We start from the raw sequence: 22,515 nt of genomic DNA on the forward strand, positions 1-22,515 counted from the left end.
TGAAAAGAGCTGAACTTGAAGTCCTGAAGCCGCAAAAAGACCCAAAGCCACGAAAAGAGCCAAAGCCATGAGTTCAGTTCTACTGAACACCAATGTGTATTTTTTGATTTTTTTTAAAGCCCTAGCCACCAATGTATTATTTTAATACTTTACAGGCCCCTGCCACCAAAATTTTTTTTAAAAATATTCTCTGGGGCCCCAATTTTATTTTTTGACCTTTTTTTAAATTATGTTGAGCCCTGACCACCAATGATTTTTTAAAAAAACTTTTATGGGGGTCCCTGGCTCACCATTGTTTTTAACTTTTAGGGGGGCCCTGACCATCAATGGCTTTTTATAACTTGTGTGTGGGGAGGTTTACCGTTTTAGTGCTTATGTCTGTGTGGTATTTTAACTGTGGTGTGGGGTGGATGGGATCTGGGGTGAGGCTTGGGTGGGTGGGGCAGGCCCGAAAATGTTGTTGTATGGGGCCCTGTGATTTCTAATGGTGGCCCTGATCCAGCATATAGAATACGAATAAGTCTTTGAGTGCACGCTCAGTATTTGGGATACCGATATCATCTCTTTCCTCAATGTCTGGGGCATGTGCACCTGCACCCCACTTTTACTTGGGGGGGGGGCATGTGTGCTTCTGCTGAGAAGTACCCAGTTTAAGATATGGGACCCTTTCAGCCAATGAAAATGTCATATCGGTTTAATGTGTGTATTATTTTATTTATAAAATAATCTACAAATAACCAATAATGAAAAAAAAATTAAACAATGCTGACTTTTCATAAAAAAACAATTTCAGCCCCGGGGGACAAGAGGAAAAATGGACATAGATGTCCTTGTAAGCACTTGCCAAAGTACCTTTTGTGTATTAACATTTTTGTTTCGTCACAAAATACTGAAATATTCCTGTTTTCAATGTCCAACCATACCCGTATAGTTAAGTGATTATTTTGAGATTGACAATTTTTAAAATCTCCTTTCCAGAGCCACAAAGCATAAATTCCATTTTTGGGGCTGGGAATATGCAAATCTGGGTTCAGTTTTGACTTGTCCGCAACTCCCACAACACACCCATGCCAACTTCGAAGTATTTTCACCAGCCAGTAGTGTCTCCCCGATGAGAATTCTTGAAGACCTAGAAAGCCCAACTCTCTGTTGCCTCTTGAGGTCTGCTCTACACATTTCCCATCATCTGATACGATGAGTCCATTACACCCTGTGTCTAGGGTAATGTCCACTTTAAACATAAATAAGAAGAAATTAGTAGGAAACCTGTGATTAATAGGGAAGTGTGGAGCTGAAAAAACAAGGAAAGTCTAAATTAAAGTGTAATATTTATTTAATGGCATTAACAATGAAAAATTCATAATTCATATTTTTTTTAGAAATGATATAACTACTCTTGCTTTTCATATAAGGAAATATATTTCAGTTATAGGATGGATTCTAGATCTCTGTATAGCAAACATGATCAGTGTTTTCTATTTGAATTATAAAAAGGTAAAGGCATACAATAATAATAGGACTTACAGTATATTTAGTGATGGGCGAATTTATTCGCCAGGTGCGAATTCGCGGCGAGTTTGCGCGATTCGCCGCCAGTCAATAAATTCGCGAAACGCCCACGAAAATTCGCGGCAAAAATTCGCCGGCGTCCAAAAAAAATTTTCCGAAAAAACGGATGCCGGCGCCAAAAACGGGCGCCGTCATCGAAAAAAAACGGGCGCCGGCATCAAAAACGGACGCCGGCGCGATTTCACAAATTTTTCGTGAATTTTTCGGCGAAACGGCGCAAATTCGCCCATCACTACTTATATTTTCTCTCCCCACTCATGGACTATTTTATATGAGACTAAAGGGATTGTTCACCTTTAAATTAACTTTGAGTTTATATGAATTGTCATAGAACCTATAGGAAGTGGCACAGTCAATTAAACTGGCCATATCGTGTAGTTAAGGCTTTACTCATCCTTATGTTCTAAATCTGAGTAAGATTTTGTTACTACCAACTTTTTAGTATATATGTACAGGTATGGGATCTGTTATCCAGAATTCTTGGGACCTGGAGTTTTCTTCATACCTTAAAGGGGTGGTTCACCTTTAAAGGGATACTGTCATGGGAAAATTTTTTTTTTTCAAAATGAATCAGTTAATAGTGCTGCTCCAGCAGAATTCTGCACTGAAATCCATTTCTCAAAAGAGCAAACAGATTTTTTTATATTCAATTTTGAAATCTGACATGGGGCTAGACATTTTGTCAATTTCCCAGCTGCCCCATGTCATGTGACTTGTGCTCTGATAAACTTCAATCACTCTTTACTGCTGTACTGCAAGTTGGAGTGATTATCACCCCCTCCCTTTTCCCCCCAGCAGCCAAACAAAAGAACAATCGGAAGGTAACCAGATAACAGCTCCCTAACACAAGATAACAGCTGCCTGGTAGATCTAAGAACAACACTCAATCGTAAAAACCCATGTCCCACTGAGACTCCTTCAGTTACATTGAGAAGGAGAAACAGCAGCCTGCCAAAAAGCATTACTCTCCTGAAGTGCAGGCACAAGTCACATGACATGGGGCAGCTGGGAAATTGACAAAATGTCTAGCCCCGTGTCAGATTTAAAAATTGAATATAAAAAAATCTGTTTGCTCTTTTGAGAAATGGATTTCAGTGCAGAATTCTGCTGGAGCAGCACTATTAACTGATTCATTTTGAAAAAATTTTTTTTTCCCATGACAGTATCCCTTTAAGGTAACTTTTAGTATGTTATAGAATGGCCAATTCTAAGCAACTGTTCAATTGGTCTTCATTATTTATTTATTTTTAGTTTTATAGTTATTTGCTTTTTTCCTCTGACTCTTTGAAGCTTTCAAATGGGCGTCGCTGACCCCTTCTAAAAAAACAAATGCTCTTTAAGGCTGCACATTAAGGGGCAGATTTATCAAGGGTCGAATTTCGAAGTGCTTAAAACTTCGAAATTCGACCGTCGAATAGATTACTACGATATTCGTAGCCAAATTCGTAGTATTTTTAGCATCCTACAATCGTACTCTGATCGTACTTCGAATCGTATGATTCGAATGATTTAATTGTACGATTTTACTTCGATTTCTAAACACGTTGAAAAATGTTGGCAATAGGTTGTAGAAGGTCCCCATAGGCTAACATAGCAATTCGGCAGGTTTAAGGTGGCAAAGTATTGAAATTGAAGTTTTTTAAGGAGACAGTACGTCGATGGTCGAAGTTGAACGATTTTACTTTGAATCGAAGTCGTAGTAGCCTATTGGATGGTCGAAGTACCCAAAAAATTACTTCGAAATTTGAACTTTTTCAACTTCGAAGATTCCCTCAAATTCACTTCGACCCTTGATAAATCTGCCCCTAATTGTTATTGCTACTTTTTATTACTCATCTGTCTATTCAGGCCTCTCCTATACATATTCCAGTCTCTTATTCAAATCAGTGCATGGTTGCTAGGGTAATTGGGAACATAGCTACCAGATTGCTTAAAATGCAAATTAAAGAGCTGCTGAATAAAAAGCTAAATAACTCAAAAACCTTAAATAATAAAAAATGAAAACCAATTGCAAATTGTCTCCAAATATCACTCTCTACATCATACTAAAAGTTATCTGAAAGGTGAACCACCCCTTTAAGTCTACTAACAAATAGGGATGTAGCGAACTGCCGATTTGGTGTTCGCGAACGCCGTTCGCGAACACCGGCAAAAAATGCGAACGTTCGCGGACAGTTCGAGAACTTCGAACACCCGCTAAAATCGTTCGATTCGAACGATCGAAGGATTTTAATCATTCGATCGAAGGATTTTCATTCGAATCGAACGATCGAAGCCATTCGATTGAATGCTTTTCATTCGATCGAATGCTTACAATCGTTCGAACGAATGGAAATCGTTCGATTTTTAGCGGTCGAAGGAATTCGAATGGTCGAATGGTCGAACGACTTGTATTCGAATCGAACGCGAACTCAAAATGCGAACGTTCCCAAACGTTCGCGAACATTCGGCGGACGTGAACGGTCGAAGTTCGCGCGAACTAGTTCGCAGCAGAACAGTTCGCTACATCCCTACTAACAAAACATTTAAACATGAATTAAAACCCAAAAAGTGTTTTTGCCTCTAATAAGGAATAATTATATCTATAGTTAGGCTCAAGTACAAGGTTCTGTTTTGTTACAGAGAAAAGGAAATCATTTTAAAAAATGTGGATTATTATTATAATAGAGTCTATGGGAGATGGCCTTCCTGTAATGTGGAGCTTTCTGGAAAACAGTTTTCCTGATCCTTTACCTGTACATGAAAACTAGTAAATATTTTAGCCAAACTCACCTTTCATAGACTGCAGCATATTCCCGAGAAACACTGTACCGTGGAAATAACTATGTTATTAAATGAAAACATTTCACTTTATTGTACATTTGTGGGCAGATTTATCAAAGGTCAAATTTCGGTGAATTTTTTTTTTACAAATTCGATTATACTCCCAACTAGAATTGGAGTTCATTTATTATTTAAGAAAAAATTAGAACATCTAATATTCGATCTTATAGTCCCGACCCGGAAATTCTTATTGAATTCGAATTGAGTTGAAGGCCTGCAAAGAAATACTAGAATTTCCATGGTCGAGATGTGATAAATCTCATATTCGAATTTACTTTCAAATTAGGGGGATTAAAATTTGAATGTGTGAATTTTGACACCAAAAATTGAAAATTTGAATTCTAATTTACTATTCGACCCTTAATAAATCTGCCCCTTATTAAAAAGACCTGGTAACAAATATCAATTTATCCAGAAAGTCGTCTTTACTGTTGGCCAGTTAAGCTTACAGTGGCACCAAAGTGCAATAGAATAGGAGACAGACCACAACATGGTGAAGAAGAAGTAAAAACAAGGCCATATTGGGGAATAAAAACTTTAGTGGCTAAGAAAGTAGAGGAATTGAGAAAGTTTGAGAGAAAGACAAAAGAAAAGACAGGGGAAAGTTCCACTCATTTGATAGAGTGACAAAACAAGCAAAACTTTTCACTGTTTAGCAACACCCCCATCAACCAACTCATACTTCAGTTCTACAGGGACCGGATGCATTTATTTACTAACTCAGTCCTTGCCTTATGAGATTTTCAAAACTGCCCCATAGATATGGTCAAACGGGCACTAACAGGTAAATCCCATGCCTGCAAGTCTACACAGAAACAAAGGAGGAGGGCAGTGGATCAGCACATTTATGCCATTAGCCCAGTGATCCCCAACCACTATGTTGCTCTATCATCCCCTTGGATGTTGCTCCCAGTGGTCTCAAAGCAGGTGATTATTTTTTAATTCCTGGCTTGGAGGCAAGTTTTAGTTGTATAAAAACCAGTTGTACTGCCAAATAGAGCCTCAATGTAGGTTGAAAATCCACATAGGGGCTACCAAATGGCCAATCACAGCCCTTATTTGGCACCCCAATAATTTTTTTTCATGCTTACATTGCTCCCCAAATCCTTTTACTTCTGAATGCTGCTCACGGGTTCAAAAGGTTGGGGATCGCTGCATCAGCCTATATGCCTGCATGTGTAGAAGTTATCTGTGGTTGAAGGCCAGGGCAAATAATGGTAATTTAATTTGATTTCTGTGGTTTGATTGCTTTTCTGTGACAATTAAGATTAACTTACCATTGTCTGATTTCAGTCCATCTGTTAGAATCAAAAATAGTTATTATAATAACAGAACATGGTCGTTGGAAATATTTCCTACTGTTTATTTTTATGATTAACCATTTTTATCTCAGGAGGAATAACGTAACATTTTGTATTGATTCTCATCTGAGCACACAGTTTTTCAAATCTGTTTTTTTGTGCACAAAGCTGAGAAGGAATTAGAGGGGACATTACAGACAACTGTCATTTTCTAATTTGCAACAACCTGTAAGGTTAGCCTCCCAACAGCTGCCCAGAGCACACTGAGCCTGTGGAGTACAAAGACATGCCTCTGCCCCATGATTAGTACATCAGAGCTGTACATGAGGGACGGGCAGGGAGATGCAAGTAAATGGCGCCCTATGTCAATGCCTATGCCCAGATTTCCTTGTACAAACTAAAGCTTACATAGTCCATCAAATTCAACCCCTCCAAATAAAAACCCAGAATCCATACACACACCTCTCCCTACTTTCACATAAATTCTATATATCCATATCTATACTAACTATAGAGTTTAGTATCACAATAGCCTTTGATATTCTGTATGTCCAAGAAATCATCCAAGCCATTCTTATAGTCATTAACTGAATCAGCCATCACAACATCACTCGGCAGTGCATTCCACAACCTCACTGTCCTGACTGTGAAGAACCCCCTACGTTGCTTCAAATGAAAGTTCTTTTCTTCTAGTCTAAAGCGGAGGCCTCTGGTACGATGATCCACTTTATGGGTAAAAATGTCCCCTGCTATTTGTCTATAATGTCCTCTAATGTACTTGTAAAGTGTAATCATGTCCCCTCGCAAGCGCATTTTTCCAGAGAAAACAACCCCAACTATTACAGTCTTTACTCGTCTTTCCAAAATGTCACTTTTTTGTGCACAAACATTTCCAAAAAAATGCAAAAGAATGCTATCAACTTACCTATCTCCTTATTCATTTTAACTGCAAGAAAAAAAAGTGTTAATACATTTTCCCCAATTAAATATAAAAATAAAGCTACAGCATGGTCAACTTAAGAAACTTACCAATTGTCTCATGTTTTCTTTCTGTAAGGATATAAAGTATATAAAGAGTGGTTAGCCATTTGAATATGGATTACAATTTGTTTAGTAGGAATGCACCAAATCCACTATTTGGGATTTGGCCAAATCCCCGAATCCTTGGTGAAAGATTTGGCTGAACGGAACTGAATCCGAATCCCAATTTGCATATGCAAATTAGGGGCAGGAAAGGAAAAAGTGGAAACAATAATTTTCCCTACCTACCCCTAATTTACATATGCAAATTATGATTTGGATTTGGTTTGGCCAGGCACAAGGATTCGGCCAAATCCGAATCCTGATAAAAAAAGGCAGAATCCTGAATTTGGTGCATCCCTATTGTTTAGACAAAGAATTTCTCCTTTTCAGATATATGGAGCAGGACTGATCAAAGAATACACAGAATGTAGAAGGCTAATGCAAAGGTTGGCCCAGGATCAGATCATATTGAGTGAGCCGCCACCTGAGGACAATCTCAACGTGCTGATAAGGCCAATAGATATGGATCAGAGGGTCTCATACATGGGCCAATAATATGAGTCACCACAATCCAATCACAATCATTCCATTAAACTTTCATCAGGGTTTCTGGATAATGTGGACTGGCACTGCATGGGTTAATGTGAAGTGACACCTTGCAGCTTGGCCTATCAGGGCGGATAAGGGTTTTTCAAATGTCAGCCAACCTATCAGAGCACCACATAGGCTTCTTAAACCCCCTGCAGATGCTGAGCTTTGCCAGATCAATTTGGTTCCTAGCATTGCTAGTTGTTCTGTGAGCACTCGTTATTCAAGTACTGCAAGTGTTTGACCCCGGACTGTTCCCTGATTCACGTAGTTAATTAGCTCCTATCAAAAAACTGCACCAGCCCGGATTCTTCCATCGTGCACCAACGATCGATCCTCTTCCTACTTCTCCCTTCACCTCACGGCTGGGCATACACAGTAGCATGAAAAGCCGAAATTTAACGAAAAAGCCGACTATTTCTTTCTTCTGCGCATGCGTCTGCCTTGGGAAATTTGAAGAACGAAGAAGCAAAGAAGACGATTGCTCTGAGGTGCTCGCTGGCAGAACCCCCGGGTCGATGCAGTTTTCTCCTGATAGGAAGCACCAGTCTGGGGTGTCAGATAAGTAAATAAAACCACTTGGTTGTGCCTAACTTTTTGCACCCCCAAGTTAAAATTAATTTCCTTCTCCTTTTACAAGAGATTTAGTAAAAATTGCATCTTAAATATCCTACAGTAACTTGAATACTCAACCCCAGCTTGAGTAACTTTTCTGGAAATTAAATTATCAACATTCACGGTCTTATGAGTTTTAGTGGCACCTGCCTAAAAAAAAGGTTTTGCATACTCTGATTTAATTTTTTACCTTTTGCTCTATTTTTCTGATCCCCTGAAAGACACCTGTAGATTTACTTACAGGTCGGCCAACATTCTACCTACAGGGGCTAATCGTTGGTGGGTCATTGGCCAAGCCTCTCTCCTCTTGTGATGTCACCAACAGAGAGCTTTCTACCAATCTGACATCAGAGTGGGTGTGATGGGCGTGACTTATAAAAGGCTGTTTAGGGGCTGGTGGAGTAGATATAACTATTAGTAATTATAAACAGCAGCACAGTGTGATCCAGTTTTGTAACCCAGAGCAATAAACCAGTTACGGTGTCACCATTTTATTTAATAAGTTAATAATTAATTAATCATTTAATAATAAAAAATGCAGTCAACTTACGTATGTCCTCGGTCAATTTCTCTGTGAGAAAAGAAATTCTGAATGAATATATTTTCTTATTTCACAAGCATGCATATACAATAAAGTACAAATCCATTTGATGGATTCAACTTACTTTTCTCCGTTTTGTTTTTTTCTGTAAGAATTTAAAGAGTGATTAGTTATCAGATTATGGATACTATTTTATTGAAGCATAAGACTTGCCTCTTTTTAAGATATATGGAAGGAATGTTAACATTAGGTTTGTGAGGATTAAGAATGTACAGAATATTATAATATTAAGTCTAAAGTAACTGGACTTGATGAGTCACAATCATCCAATCACAACAGTTTCTCAAGGATATGGTTTGAAGGAACAACCATCCCTAAACAGAAAGGGTGGGGGACATGTGTTAGCTGTGCTGTCTCACTTTTTAGTATAAATCTGTATTACAGTAGAACCTCAATTTTACATCCCCTGATTTTAAGTTTTCCCTCATTTTACATTGTTGTTTTGTGGTCCCACCTATATATTATGCATAATACATTTCCCTGATTTTACATTTTCCTGGATTTTACACCATTTTTTTCTGGTCCCCTGAAAAACTTAAAATGAGGGTTCTACTGTATTTATAAAATAGCACATACTATTTAAAGGATAAGTAAGCATTTTATTTTAACATCATCTAAAATTACTCTTAACAGCCCCCAGCATTACATAAATTTCTCCCTACATTCTGGAACACATTTACTTAGCTCGAGTGAAGGATAAGAATGAAAAATACTTCGAATTTCAAAGTATTTTTTTGGCTACTTCGACCATCGAATTGGCTACTTCGACCTTCAACTTCGACTTGAACGATTCGAACTAAAAATCGTTGGAGTATTCGACCATTCGATAGTCGAAGTACTGTCTCTTTAAAAAAAACTTTGACCACCTACTTCGCCACCTAAAACCTACCAAGCACCAATGTTAGCCTATGGGGAAGGTCCCCATAGGCTTTCCTAGCTTTTTTTGATCAAAGGAAAATCGTTCGATCGATGGATTAAAATCCTTCGAATCTAGGATGGAAATGCGGTAAATCCTTCGACTTCGATATTCGAAGTCGAAGGATTTTACTTTGACGGTCGAATATTGAGGGTTAAATAACCCTTGATATTCGACCAATAGTAAATGTGCCCCTCTATATTCAATCAGAAGCAACACAACTGAGCAGTAAACACTGCTTTAAAGTTTTCACAATTGGAGACAGCAGTAGAACTCAGAAAAGGGGGAGCTTCATGCTATTTACTATATGCAAGACAAGGAAGTACAGTAGCTAAGAGAGCTGCAGTTGTGTTGCTTATAATACAGAATCTAGGGAGAAAGGTATGTTATTCTGGTGGCTGTTTAGAGTAATTCTAGAGATAGAAAAAATACTGTAAGAGAAGAGTTATAGTTAAAGTCTCACAATATTTTTTCTATTGTCATGTTTTTTTGAACACCATGAACAAAATAACAGGCAGTGTGCCCCATACACTGTAGGTCTTAGGTCCCCAACTTGGAGTGAGATAGAGTGAGACCCTACTGTACATTACAAAAGCACATAAAGGGGGTTATTTACTAAACTGCAAATTCACGAAACATTCGTAATTATATAAAATCAGACTTTTAAAAAATCACCCATGAGGATGGAAAAGTCTGAATCGAAAAATCCGGCATGTCAGACCTGTCGAGGTTGCATATAAATCAATGGGAGAAGTCCCAATGATTTTTTGATGTGCGCTGGGTTTCGTGCAATACCTCTGAGTTTTCAGGTGAAAATTCCCCGAAAAATGTAAAATTCGTGAAAATTGGATGAAAAAAAATCGGAAAAATTTGAAAATCTGATTTTTTTTCTCGCAAAGCAAATTTTCGGAAAATCTAATAATAAATAAACATAAAAACCGAGATTTGATCGTAGTTTGTAGCAGAAAATATTGAGATAAATTCGGACTTTGATAAATAACCCCAAAAGTGTCCACAGAAGTGCAGCTGTTCTATATCTAGGAAGTTGATCTACAGTGAGAAAACTATCTCCCAACTCCAAGAAGAAAAATTGAAGCTTGTGGTATTTTGCATCTATTGAGCCCAGATAGTGCTGTGTTGCTGTTGAAGAAGGTTATAACTGTGAGCTGCTTCTATGTCACTGTCTATGAAATTTGACAGGCTAGACTTGTGCTGAAGCCCATGGGTAACATTTATGTTGATATTTCATAGTTGCCACTCGCAAATAAAATATTTTACCATATAAAAAAAGCATCTTGGTGATTTTGAATCCCTCCCAAAGACACAACATCATCTCATTCCAGCACAGCAAATGTATAAGGCGACTAGAAGACCTTAGAAACATACCTTCCATAGAATGAAATGTCTTTCTCCAAGAAGTAAAGAGAGCCCATAAGATGATAATAATAGCACATAAAGATGATGCCAGTACAATAAAAGGAGATATGCTCTTTTTTTTGATTGTGCCAAAAATGTTGTCTGAAACAAGAACAAACAAGAGGCATCCAATGTAAGAGAGAAATCAAGAATCTCTAAAATCATGCTCTGCATATGTAGAGTAGAAAAGATGTCTCTAAAGTTGTAGGTTATTGTGAGGAATGAACAAAATAAGCCATAACATTGCAAACTGACCCAGCAGAACAGTTTCCACATACTTACTCATAGGCTAAACCTCATGAGTAAGTGACCCAACAGGCACGAAACACGTTAGGCCTCCATTCGTTATGTCCTAATAAATGCTTTTGTACTTTTAATTATGCGATTGATTTTTTGGAGGGACTCGCAACTATTGTTGTTGTTTCATGGGTATGCACCTGTGGACTGGGGTGAACTGTAAGTATAACCTCCTTCCTATATTATTTTTTGTTTGTATATACGGTACTATTGAAATCCCATTTACTGTGGTAGTGCTCACACTGGCTTTTTGGCACCTATTCTTTTCGTTATGGATCCAAACAACCAGATAGCTGTTGAAATCTCAAACTGGAGAGCTGCTAAACATAGACTTAACTAGAAATAAACTACAACAAATAAAACATGTAGACCAACTGCAAACTGTCTCAGAAAATGACTACATCGTACTATAGGTTAATTTAAAAGTGAACGGCCCCTTTAAGGACAACAATACAGAATATTATGGCTTAATAATAAACTCAATAAATGCCTAAAAGTCTTAGTAACATACCATATAAATGGTCAACTATGTTTACTCTTTAGTAACTGACCTGATATGGCTATTGATAATTGCACTACTTCATTCGATATGGTATTAGTGATAACACAAGTGAATCTAAATCCTGAGTTGACATTGATGGATGCCTGAATGTCAAATAACCCATTTACAACGGTTGCTTCAGATTTGAATTGAGGAACAATGGCGCCATCACTGCTCCTCCACGTTACTTCAGGTTCTGGATACCAGCCCTTAGACCAACAGGATACCGCTATTCCGTCTTGATGAAAATTCTCGATATGAGTGAAATGCTCCAATCCTGTTGCTGAAAAACAGACGCAAATACACAGTGGTTTGTTAATGTAGTTTTGGGGTGTTTAGATCCCCTTTAATTCACAGCTAATGTGCAATGTATTGAAAATTCCTCAATCAATGACAGTGTATAGACTCATTTGTATCAAATAAAATGCATAAAATAAAGCTGCTGAGATTACCTGTCACCTTCAGCTCCTGTTCTGCTCCATTATAGGATGAACTTGACACAAAAAAGCAGTTGTACTTCCCTTCGTCCGAAGGTCTCACATCATAAATGACGAGAGTCACGTTTCCTTTTATGATGTTCTCTGTCAGCAGCTCTGTCCTCCCATGGAACTCTTGCATCTGCTCCTGGTAGTTACTCGTTCCATTATCATACAGATGTACATAAGGCCTCAGAACGGATCGGTACCACCTGACTTCCATATGTTCAGCACTACTTGCTGGGTTAAGAGAACAAGTTAACAAGGCATCTTTACCAATAGTTGCTATGACCCGTTTCTTCTGGGCAATGACATTGAAGTTCTCTGTAAAACAGGATATGTGTTGCAGTATTTGCATGTACATAGCTTGGACTATGAGTAGGCTCAATAGTAGGTTATGCACAATACGGTTCTCTTTTGTAGAGATAATGCCAGACACAAAGAATACGCATCCTCGTAGCACTAGGGGTCCTAAGTTCAGTTACAACTGGGAACTTTCTGCAAGGTGTTTTCTTCCTGAACTTAACAAATCTATGGGCAGGTTAATTTTCTCCTGATGAAAGCTTAAAGGAATTGTTCAGTATAACAATAAAAACTGGGTAAATAGATAATAAAAAATGTTTTCAATATAGTTAGTTAGCCCAATATGTAATGTATAGAGGCTGGAGTGACTGAATGTGTAACATAATAGCCAGAACACTACTTCCTGCTTTTCAGCTCTCTTGGTTTCCACTGATTGGTTACCAGGCAGTAACCAATCAATGACTTGAGGGGGGGGCACATGGGTCATAACTGTTTGCTTTTGAATCTGAGCTGAATGCCGAGGATCAATTGGAAACTCAATGAACAGTTATGTCCCATGTGGCCCTCCTTAACATCGCTAACTAACTCAGAGTTAGAGAGCTGAAAAGCAGGAAGTAGTGTTCTGGCTATTATGTTAGACATCCAGTCACTCCAGCCTTTATACATTACATTTGTGGCTAACTAACTATATGAGAAACATTTTTATCATTTACCCAGTTTTTATTTTTACACTGAAAATTTAAGGTATATAAGTTGGTATACACAGGCACAAGGATGGGCTCAATTCATAGTAAATAATGCAGAGAGACAGACACAACTCCTTGCACTGAATTGTGATAGGCAAGACAGCAGTGGCCATTACATACAGTAGGAGAACTTGCACCTGGGCAGTAACCCATAGCAACTAATCAGATAATCACTTTCAGTGCTTAACCTGCAGCTGACAGTAAAAAGCTAATCACTGATAGGTTGCTATGGGTAACTGTCCAGGTGCAAATTTGTCCACTGTTTATAAATGAGCCCAAGTGCTTTTTTTTCTTCAAGATATACATTTTTGTTGGTATAATTAAAGTGACATTAAACAATAAGTATTCTGTGATCCTAGGAATAAAAGTGGTATGTAACCTGAATTTACATGTATATCCCTAATAAACATGGAAAATTGGGAACTTACCTTGAGCTTATTTTTGCTGGTCCATAAATATGTATTATATTTACATAGTTAAATCGGTTGAAAAAAGACAAAGTCCATCAAGTTCAACCCCTCCAAATGAAAACCCAGCATCCATACACACACCCCTCCCTACTTTTAATTAAATTCTATATACCCATACCTATACTAACTACAGGGTCGGACTGGGAGGCCGGGGCCCACCGGGACTGCTGTCCAGGGGCCCCCGCCCCCTACTAAAACCTGTCGGCCCAGCCGTTCGGCGCGCATGCGCAACAACAAAGCCGCTCGGCGCGCATGCGCAACAACAAAGCCGCTCGGCGCGCATGCGCAACAAAGCCGCTCGGCATCGCCGGAAATAAAAAAAATTTTGCGATTGCAAATATCGGGAGAAGGGTTCTGGCCCGGCGGGGGCCCACAAGGGTCGGGGCCCACCGGGTTTTTTCCCGGTATCCCGCCGGGCCAGTCCGACACTGACTAACTATAGAGCTTAGTATCACAATAGCCTTTGATATTATGTCTGTCCAAAAAGTCATCCAAGCCATTCTTAAAGGCATTAAAGGAGAACTAAACCCCTTTAGGCACTAAAATCCCTCCCCTGAAAGGCTGAAAGTCACAAAGTTTTCCAATTTCTTTTCTCAAAAACTTGTGACTTTCAGCGCATGCGCAGTAGAGCTGAACCGGCAAATGCTCCTACTGAACCGGCAAATGCTCCTTCCCCGGCCAAACGCCGTGGAATCCAGGAAGAAGACCACACGTGAGAAGATGGTGCCTGTGAACTCCATGGACAGGATCTACGCCAAGGGGTAAGTAGCACCTTAGGGACATTTGTCCGGGGGGGAGGTAGGCCAGGTGGGAGGAGGGGAGGGATTTTAGCGCCGAAGGGCTTGACTTCTCCTTTAACTGAATCAGCCATCACAACATCACCCGGCAGTGCATTCCACAACCTCACTGTCCTGACTGTGAAGAACCCCCTAAGTTGCTTCAAATGAAAGTTCTTTTCTTCTAGTCTGAAGGGGTGGCCTCTGGTACGGCGATTTATTGGCCTCCTTGTACCTTATAAATGATTTGGCTGTCCCAGCTAATTTGAAAGCCTTAAAAGCACGTCTTTTCTTACCCACCTCAACACCAACGCTTCTATTGAACCAAAAAGGTTTTGCTTTGCAACGACGTTCCTTGCTTACAAGTGGAATATACTGACAAGTATATTTATTAAGCAGCATTTTAAAGACTTCCCATTTTTGTTCTGTGTTTAACCCTGTGAAAAGCATTTCCCACTTAATATGTTGCAGAGATGCCCTTATACTGTCAAAGTTTGCACGTCTGAAATTTAGTGTTTTAGTTACTCCCTTATAGAATTGCTTCTGCAACAGAATCTCAAAGGAGACCATGTTATGATCACTATTCCCTAAATGCTCACCCACACAAATGTTAGAGATGAGTTCAGTAATGTTAGTTATTACAAGGTCCAAAAGAGAGTTATTCCTAGTAGGTTCTTGAACGAGCTGGAATAAAAAGTTGTCATTCAGCATATTTACAAACCTACTAGCTTTTTCTGTCTTGGGAACCCCATTACCCCAGTCAATGTCTGGATAATTGAAGTCACCCATAGTAATAACTTGACCCAGCTGTGAAGCGCTTGTATCTGCAAGAGTAGCTGGACTTCATATGATGATTCTCTTTGTAAACTTTTGCCCAGTCAAAATCTTTACCTAGAGGGATTCTACACCCTCACCAGTGCCAGCTATGGTTATTTCTTTAGCACATGGCTTTAATTCAGGCTTTACATACAAACACACTCCTCCACCCTTTTTAATCCCTCTGTCCCTCCTAATAAGGGTGTAACCATTTAAATTCACAGTCCAGTCACATATTTCATCCCACCAGGTCTCAGTGATGCCAATGAACCTCTACCTATGCTCCCTTTGGATCATTCTGCTGTCGTCATCATCATATGGAATACAACAATATTGTGTTTTTGTTTTGCTGATTGTTGCCCCAACTAAAACTACCTGGGAGGTATGTTTCACAGAGCACCTTGCAAACTAATTGCACATAGTGAATAGTTGATCCAGTAGCAACAGCAACATAACCTCTCTCTCCTGCTTTCATTACTTGCTCATCCTGCTAGCCATTCACGTAAGTGCACACAAAGCACATGATTTACAAGTACCGAACATACGTCCAATGAAAGACTTTCTAAGAAATAATTTCTCGTGCAAACAGCTTAGCTCATTGGTCATAATGGAGAAGTGAGCTAAGCTCTTCACACGAGAAATGATTCACATAATTCACATAATAATAAACCGATATAATTCCCATTAAAATAAACTGTCATAATTCCCATTATAGTAAACTGTCATAATTCCCATTATAGTAAACTGTCATAATTCCCATTATAGTAAATTGACATAATTCCTATTATAGTAAATTGACATAATTCCCATTATAGTAAACTGTCATAATTCCCATTATAGTAAACTGTCATAATTCCCATTATAGTAAATTGACATAATTCCTATTATAGTAAATTGACATAATTCCCATTATAGTAAACTGTCATAATTCTCATTATAGTAAATTGACATAATTCCTATTATAGTAAATTGACATAATTCCCATTATAGTAAACTGTCATAATTCCAATTATAGTAAACTGTCATAATTCCCATTATAGTAAACTGTCATAATTCCCATTATAGTAAACTGTCATAATTCCCATTATAGTAAATTGACATAATTCCCATTAAAGTAAACAGTCATAATTCCCATTATAGTAAATTGACATAATTCCCATTATAGTAAACTGTCATAATTCCCATTATAGTAAACTGTCATAATTCCCATTATAGTAAACTGTCATAATTCCCATTATAGTACATTGACATAATTCACATTATAGTAAGGCAGCACTGTATGGAGGACTCTGAAACAGATCAAGTTAATAATGTGTCTTCAACTTTGATATCACATGTCCTGCATGAATGATACATACCTACAATGGGCAGCTGAATTAGTAAGAACAGTGTGACAATCAGCTTCATGGAGGCAGCCATCTGTCTACAGAATAAAACAGATACGTTATCAGTTATACAAGGTTCATTGAAGAAAGTATAGAACGCATCAAAACTTATGTCTAAAATGATCGTCCAATATGTTATCAACCCACATCTGTAACTGCTCTGAGGGCATGTGTCATTCGTTGTCCTTATACCACACTCTTACTGATACTTCATTTAATACTAGGGATGCTAAGAATCCTGGATTCGGTTCTGCATTCAGATGCTTCAGGGCTATTTTTATCAGGATTCAGATTCGGCCGAATGTCAAACGAAATCTAAACCCTATATAACTTTAATAAAGCAATACTGACATAAAGCAACCATAGCAATTTGGAATATTAAAGGCGTGGTCCATCTTTAAGTTAACTTTTACTATGTTATAGAATGGCTTATTCTAAGCAACTTTTCAACTGGTCTTCATTTTTTAAAATGTTTTAAATAGTTTTTTTCTGTTCTGTTGGACCAGAGCAGTTAACCTGCCTGATCACAAATCATCCTACCAATGAAATCTCTGCCCTGGGACCACTGGTAGAATAGCTAATTCTAAGCTTGTGAAGATTCTCATTCATCCAGGTCATGGTATATCTGTAGAACTAAGTCAAATCAACTGGACTTGCTGTGTGTTTTTTTCCTTGAAGACATTTCACCAGTCATCCAACTGGCTTTCTCAATTCAGAATGCGAAATAGTGAAACGGTCTTTAAGGGGAAAAAAAGCAAGTCCAGTTGATTTGACATATTCCTACAGATATGCTAATTCTAAGTGACTTTTTATTTGGCCTTTATTATTTATTTTGTAGTTTATTGATTTGCCTTCTTTTTCTTCTGATACTTTCACTGACCCCATCTAAAAACAAATGCTCTGTAAGGCTACAAATGTATTGTTATTGCTACTTTTTATTACTCATCTTTCAATTCAGGCCTCTCCTATTATATCAGCAATTAGTATTATATCAGTGCATGATTGCTAGGGAAATTGGGGCGCTAACAACCAGATTGTTGCAAACTAGAGAGCTGCTGAATACAAAGCTAAATAACTCAACACAAATAACAAAAATTGAAAGCCAATTGAAAATTGTCTCAGAATATCACTCTATGGGGCAAATTCACTAAGATTCGTAGTTGTACCAGGCGTAACTTCGCCGCACTTCGGCAGGCGTAGTTTCGCCAGCGCTCCGCAAATTCAGTAAAATCCAAAGTTGCGCTCAGGGGTAGTGTAAGGTTGCAAAGTTACGCTAGCGTTGATTCGCTAAGCGAAGCGAAGTTACGCTAGCAATGGTTAATTTGCATACGGTGCCAAATTCAAATTTCAATGGAGGAATACGTACAATCATTACAAATGCCTGGGAAACCTTCAAAACATCAAATAAAATTTTTATTGTGCCCTACACATGTGCCCACTGTATAGTTAAGTTGCCATGAGTTAGGAAATGTAGGGGGGAAGGAGGGGAGCCCCAAAAAAAATTCGATCTTTTTCAGCCTATCACCCATAATATAGAAAAAACGCCAGCATTTTTGGGACTTAGAAAAAATTGGATCTACTCTATTGCGCTTCGCCTGGTCTGAGGTGGCGAAGGAAGTCTAGCGTAAAGGTAGCGTTCAGCGTTCAGTTAGTGAATTCGCATAGTTACGTCCATTGCGCAAATTCGCCAGGCGTAAGGGGTGCGAAGTAACACTAGCGAATTTACGCCAGCGTTCGTTAGTGAATTTGCGAAGTAACAAAAATGCCAAACGCTAGCGAATTGACGCTAGCATTAGGCGCTTTGACGCATAGTGAATTTGCCCCTATATATCATGCTAATAGTTAATGTAATGGTGAGCAATTTAATATTAAAACACTCACATGTGCAGCCAACTGCTATTCCCTAATATAGCACATGGCCCAATAGCCCTTGAAATTTCACATATAAGATCTATGCAACTAAGACACTGACTATGTACATATGCTGATTCAATGAGAGCTGCCAGGGGTCACGCAAAAGACCCTCAGTTGAGTCGATACAATTATGCAATGCAGACCGGCCAATTCAGATGGATAAGATTGACACTTACCATATAGCTGACATCCAATCCTGGAAAATATCCATCAAATAAGTGGATTTCCCACAAATAACACTTTAGTTGTAACTATAAAGACAAAACATAACAACAGTCAATCATGCTTGGGGACATGATAACTTTTTGAGACAAATAGATGGGAGATCTTCTTAGTTGTTAAGAAGTACAGTGTTGTGGACATTCAGGAACTAGAGATCACTTGAGGTGGAAGACAAAGTTTATTTGACACAACTCTGTGGATTTCTGAAGTCACAAAGAGTCAGAACCCAGAACAAAGGAATCACAGAGTATTATAGACTTGGGAATGTATGATATGAGAACGTATGGAAGCAAAAGGGAGTTACCGTTCGGAGAGCATAGCGATATCTCTTCACATGACAGAAAAACTGCCCTTAGAGCCAAAATGGTGGTTCTGCCTCAAGGCCAAGGTACTAGTGACCAAGGGTAGCTTGAGAAAAAAATCCATCCAAGTCAGAGGGGCTCCCTGGGAAATCTGCATACACATAATTTTACTCTCTCAACAATGTCAACAATCTCAACAACTTCAATGTCTGCTTTATAGTTTGCTTATGAGATTTGAACTGCCATTTGCATTGCAGTCAAGACTCAAGACCAAACTCCTTGGTTTCACACAGGGGCAAAAATATTTAAAATATCAGTATATAAATGGAAGATAATGGTGATCATGCTAACTATCATGTAGACCCACTGCAAGTCAAAGCCATACATTAAGAAAACCTAGATAATAGGATGAGTATCCAAAGTTCTGGAGAAAAGCCAGTGAACTGCCGTGGAATGGAAGGGGGGAGGGGCAAGAGACTGCTTAGCTACTGTATAAACTAGGGATGCACCTTCTTTCATGAAGTATTTGGCCAAATCCTGAACCAAATCTGAAGGGTTACAAAGAAAAAAGTCACATAATTTTAAAGCACTAAACCCTAAAAATGAATATGGCTAAAAATGCCATATTTTATATACTGAACTGATTGCACCAGCCTAAAGTTTCAGCTTGTCAATAGCAGCAATGATCCAGGACTTCAAACTTGTCACAGGGGGTCACCATCTTGGAAAGTGTCTGTGACACTCACATGCTCAGTGGGCTCTGAGCAGCTGTTGAGAAGCTAAGCTTAGGGCTCGTCACTAATTATCCAGCAGAAAATGAGGTTCCCCTGTAATATAAGCTGATGCTACAGGGCTGATTATTAAATTCTGATGCTAACTGAACTGGTTTCTGTACTGCCATGTAGTAATTATCTGTATTAATTACTAATCAGCCTTATATTGTGACATTTCTATTCTATGTGTACTGTATATTGTGAGTGGGTCCCTAAGCTCAGTAAGTGACAGCAGCACAGAGCATGTGCAGTTAATCAGCATAGATTCTAGATTCGGTGCATCCCTTCTGTATAACACCCACTTTTCGCACCTGTTGTCCCCCCTGCCAAGCAGTGGTGAATTTCAGTGACAGTAACCCTAGGCACACGTCAAGATGATCTTCAAGGCAAACATTTAGGGGGGGACACTCCCACTCTAGGCACCAGCCCATAATGGAAGCCCAGTATAGAAGCTACAGAACTGGTTCTAGGTGCTTCTATTCAATTAGCCTAGGTGATTTTCATTTAATCTTCAAATAACAGCTGCCTTTACAGAAAACATGGAAATGAGGAACTAAATTAAAATATGGAAATTAAAAAAATATCCTAAAAGTTACTGTTGCAGTGCAGCGACACGCTTGATGTCCCATTACAGTGGTATACAGTACATTGGAAAGCTTACCTTATAACGTCTTCTTTATTGTGTTATTTCCAATTGTTTCTGTTATATTCTCTTCATTCTACCTTCGTCTTTCAAAAAGGAAAGTAATTTTACTAAACTTTGATCATCAATAAAATCTAACGTGAACAAAGTTAATCGTTAACTCTGGTAAGTGATATGGCCCATTCTCATTATATCGTAAAATATTTATTTCCGCCCTGTTAAGGAGGTACCTGGCCAGGGATCATGCCAGTAAAAAGTGTCAATCATCTAGCAGGGTCACTCCATTACTTCTAGTTCAGCAGAGACATATGTAGGTGGAAGGAAAAGAAAACTCACAAGTCCATGCTGTGGCCACTTTGTCAATGTGTCCATTCCTAATGGTGTGCTCTTAGTGGTCTCCAATCCAGTGGACATCATATGTAGGGGGTTTAGCGGGCGAGAAAGCCATTCCACACTCATAGGATAAAAATCAATGTCCAGCTTTATTGGAAAAATTAAAACAACAAACAGGCATCCTTAGCAGATGTACTCCTACCGCGTCAGGTGATCTAACATGTCATAGGGTAGGAGTACATCTGCTAAGGATGCCTGTTTGTTGTTTTAATTTTTCCAATAAAGCTGGACATTGATTTTTATCCTATGAGTGTGGAATGGCTTTCTCGCCCGCTAAACCCCCTACATATGTAGGTGAGCTTTTACATACTCACAACCCAAAGACAAAAAAAACAGCTGAGTATATAGGGAAAGGGTACGTTGCTATATGCTTTTTCACCGGGAAACAAGAAGCTGAACACTTCAGTTATCATTTTAAAATGAGAACCATTTTTTATTTTCCATGCTGCCCTTACAATATAATGATATTTTGAGCCTTCCACACTAATGAGAAGAAGAGCAGGTTTCAGTAAACCTACAGCACAGCACCTACTGGAAACTAAACTTTATGTTCTTTTATATCGACCAGTTTCCTAACCCATGAATTAATAAACACCTTTTTTGTTCTTGAGTTTCCAGTAATGTGTAGGTTCTCTCCAACCTCCAAGAAAGTCAAATGTTCCAAAAGGTATTACTGATCGTACCTCAAAAAAAAAGGAAAATGGGAAAAAAAAACATCATAGATGTGAATATGTTTTAACTTTTTTATCTTACTATTGTGCATTAATGTTTGTTATACTGTAATAAGAACAGATTTAACTTTCCATATCGGTGTGTCATAAAAGTAGCGATAGTCAGTAATGTGAGGACCAGGACATTGTGAATATTTCGATAAAGTTTCAAAATTCAACGACGTTGGATAATAAAGAGTGGACTGTTTGAACACACGGCATCACTCAAGGAAGAAGCCCATTTGGCAAAAAGTGTCAGCGGTAACGAAAGTGGAAGCAATATGGACAGGACTGAGGAACGCCGTGGACATCTCAACCCATGCTGCGGGAGAGGCCTTTTGGTTTTAAAAGTCTTTTAAAGGGCATGTAAAGACAAAAAGATAAAATCCCATTTTTACTTTCTTCAATGAAAAAGAAACCTATCTTCAATATACTTTAATTAAAAAAATGTGTACTGTTTTCATAAGAAACCTGACTGTATGCAGTGAAATTCTCCCTTCATTTACAGCTATGAATAGGAATTGTCAGACGGTCCCTAACTGTTCTCCAGGGAAACAATCATACTTATGAACAGCAGGGGGAGCCCCCGCCTTACTTCTCAGCCATGCAGAACTCAAGCAGCTTTGTTTGTTTCCCTGTAGAGCAGTCGGCGACTGTGTAGAGATTTGTATTGGATTTTATTTTTGCCTTTACATCCCATTTACTGTTTCCAACTCCAGCTGCAGGGACAAAGATCATGGAGCCAGATTTAAAAAGATAAACTGGGATTCTATTTGGAGGATTATTTTGCTGCAGCCACTGGTTCTGCAGAGTTGGAGAAAGTTTGTATTAAACAATACAAAAACTATAAAATCCACATTAGATTACATGACAACACAGGACCCAGTGCAGTTTGT

The 22,515-nt window shown here is 38.6% G+C and overlaps 1 protein-coding gene across 2 annotated transcripts; it reads right to left on the minus strand.

Annotated features, from left to right (window-relative positions):
* Positions 1-701: 701 nt before the first annotated feature.
* Positions 702-21,602, minus strand: LOC108699304 (butyrophilin subfamily 3 member A2). Of its 2 annotated transcripts, none has more exons than XM_041573427.1 (14): positions 21,505-21,602; positions 20,535-20,602; positions 18,753-18,827; positions 16,636-16,700; positions 12,143-12,406; positions 11,701-11,973; positions 10,823-10,954; positions 8,585-8,605; positions 8,470-8,490; positions 6,723-6,743; positions 6,619-6,639; positions 5,670-5,690; positions 4,342-4,374; positions 702-1,231 (listed from the first exon to the last, which is right to left on the minus strand). In XM_041573427.1, exons 4-14 carry the CDS (start codon positions 16,694-16,696, stop codon positions 774-776), a joined length of 1,326 nt encoding a protein of 441 aa, XP_041429361.1. In that variant the 5' UTR covers positions 16,697-16,700; positions 18,753-18,827; positions 20,535-20,602; positions 21,505-21,602; the 3' UTR covers positions 702-773. The 2 variants fall into 2 exon arrangements, with proteins under 2 accessions (XP_041429361.1, XP_041429360.1); XM_041573426.1 differs by having other exon boundaries at positions 12,143-12,490.
* Positions 21,603-22,515: the final 913 nt, after the last annotated feature.

This window comes from Xenopus laevis, chromosome 8L (assembly GCF_017654675.1).
Source record: "Xenopus laevis strain J_2021 chromosome 8L, Xenopus_laevis_v10.1, whole genome shotgun sequence".
NCBI classification, from domain to species: domain Eukaryota; kingdom Metazoa; phylum Chordata; class Amphibia; order Anura; family Pipidae; genus Xenopus; species Xenopus laevis.

Excerpts from the sequence above, each read along its gene's own strand:
- LOC108699304 (XM_041573426.1), bottom strand. The coding sequence starts at position 16,696 with ATGGCTGCCTCCATGAAGCTGATTGTCACACTGTTCTTACTAATTCAG. Across the intron at positions 10,955-11,700 it reads ATTATCAATAGCCATATCAG|ACAACATTTTTGGCACAATC; the intron begins GTCAGTTACTAA and ends TTCTTGTTTCAG. Across the intron at positions 6,640-6,722 it reads AAGAAAACATGAGACAATTG|TTAAAATGAATAAGGAGATA; the intron begins GTAAGTTTCTTA and ends TTTTTCTTGCAG.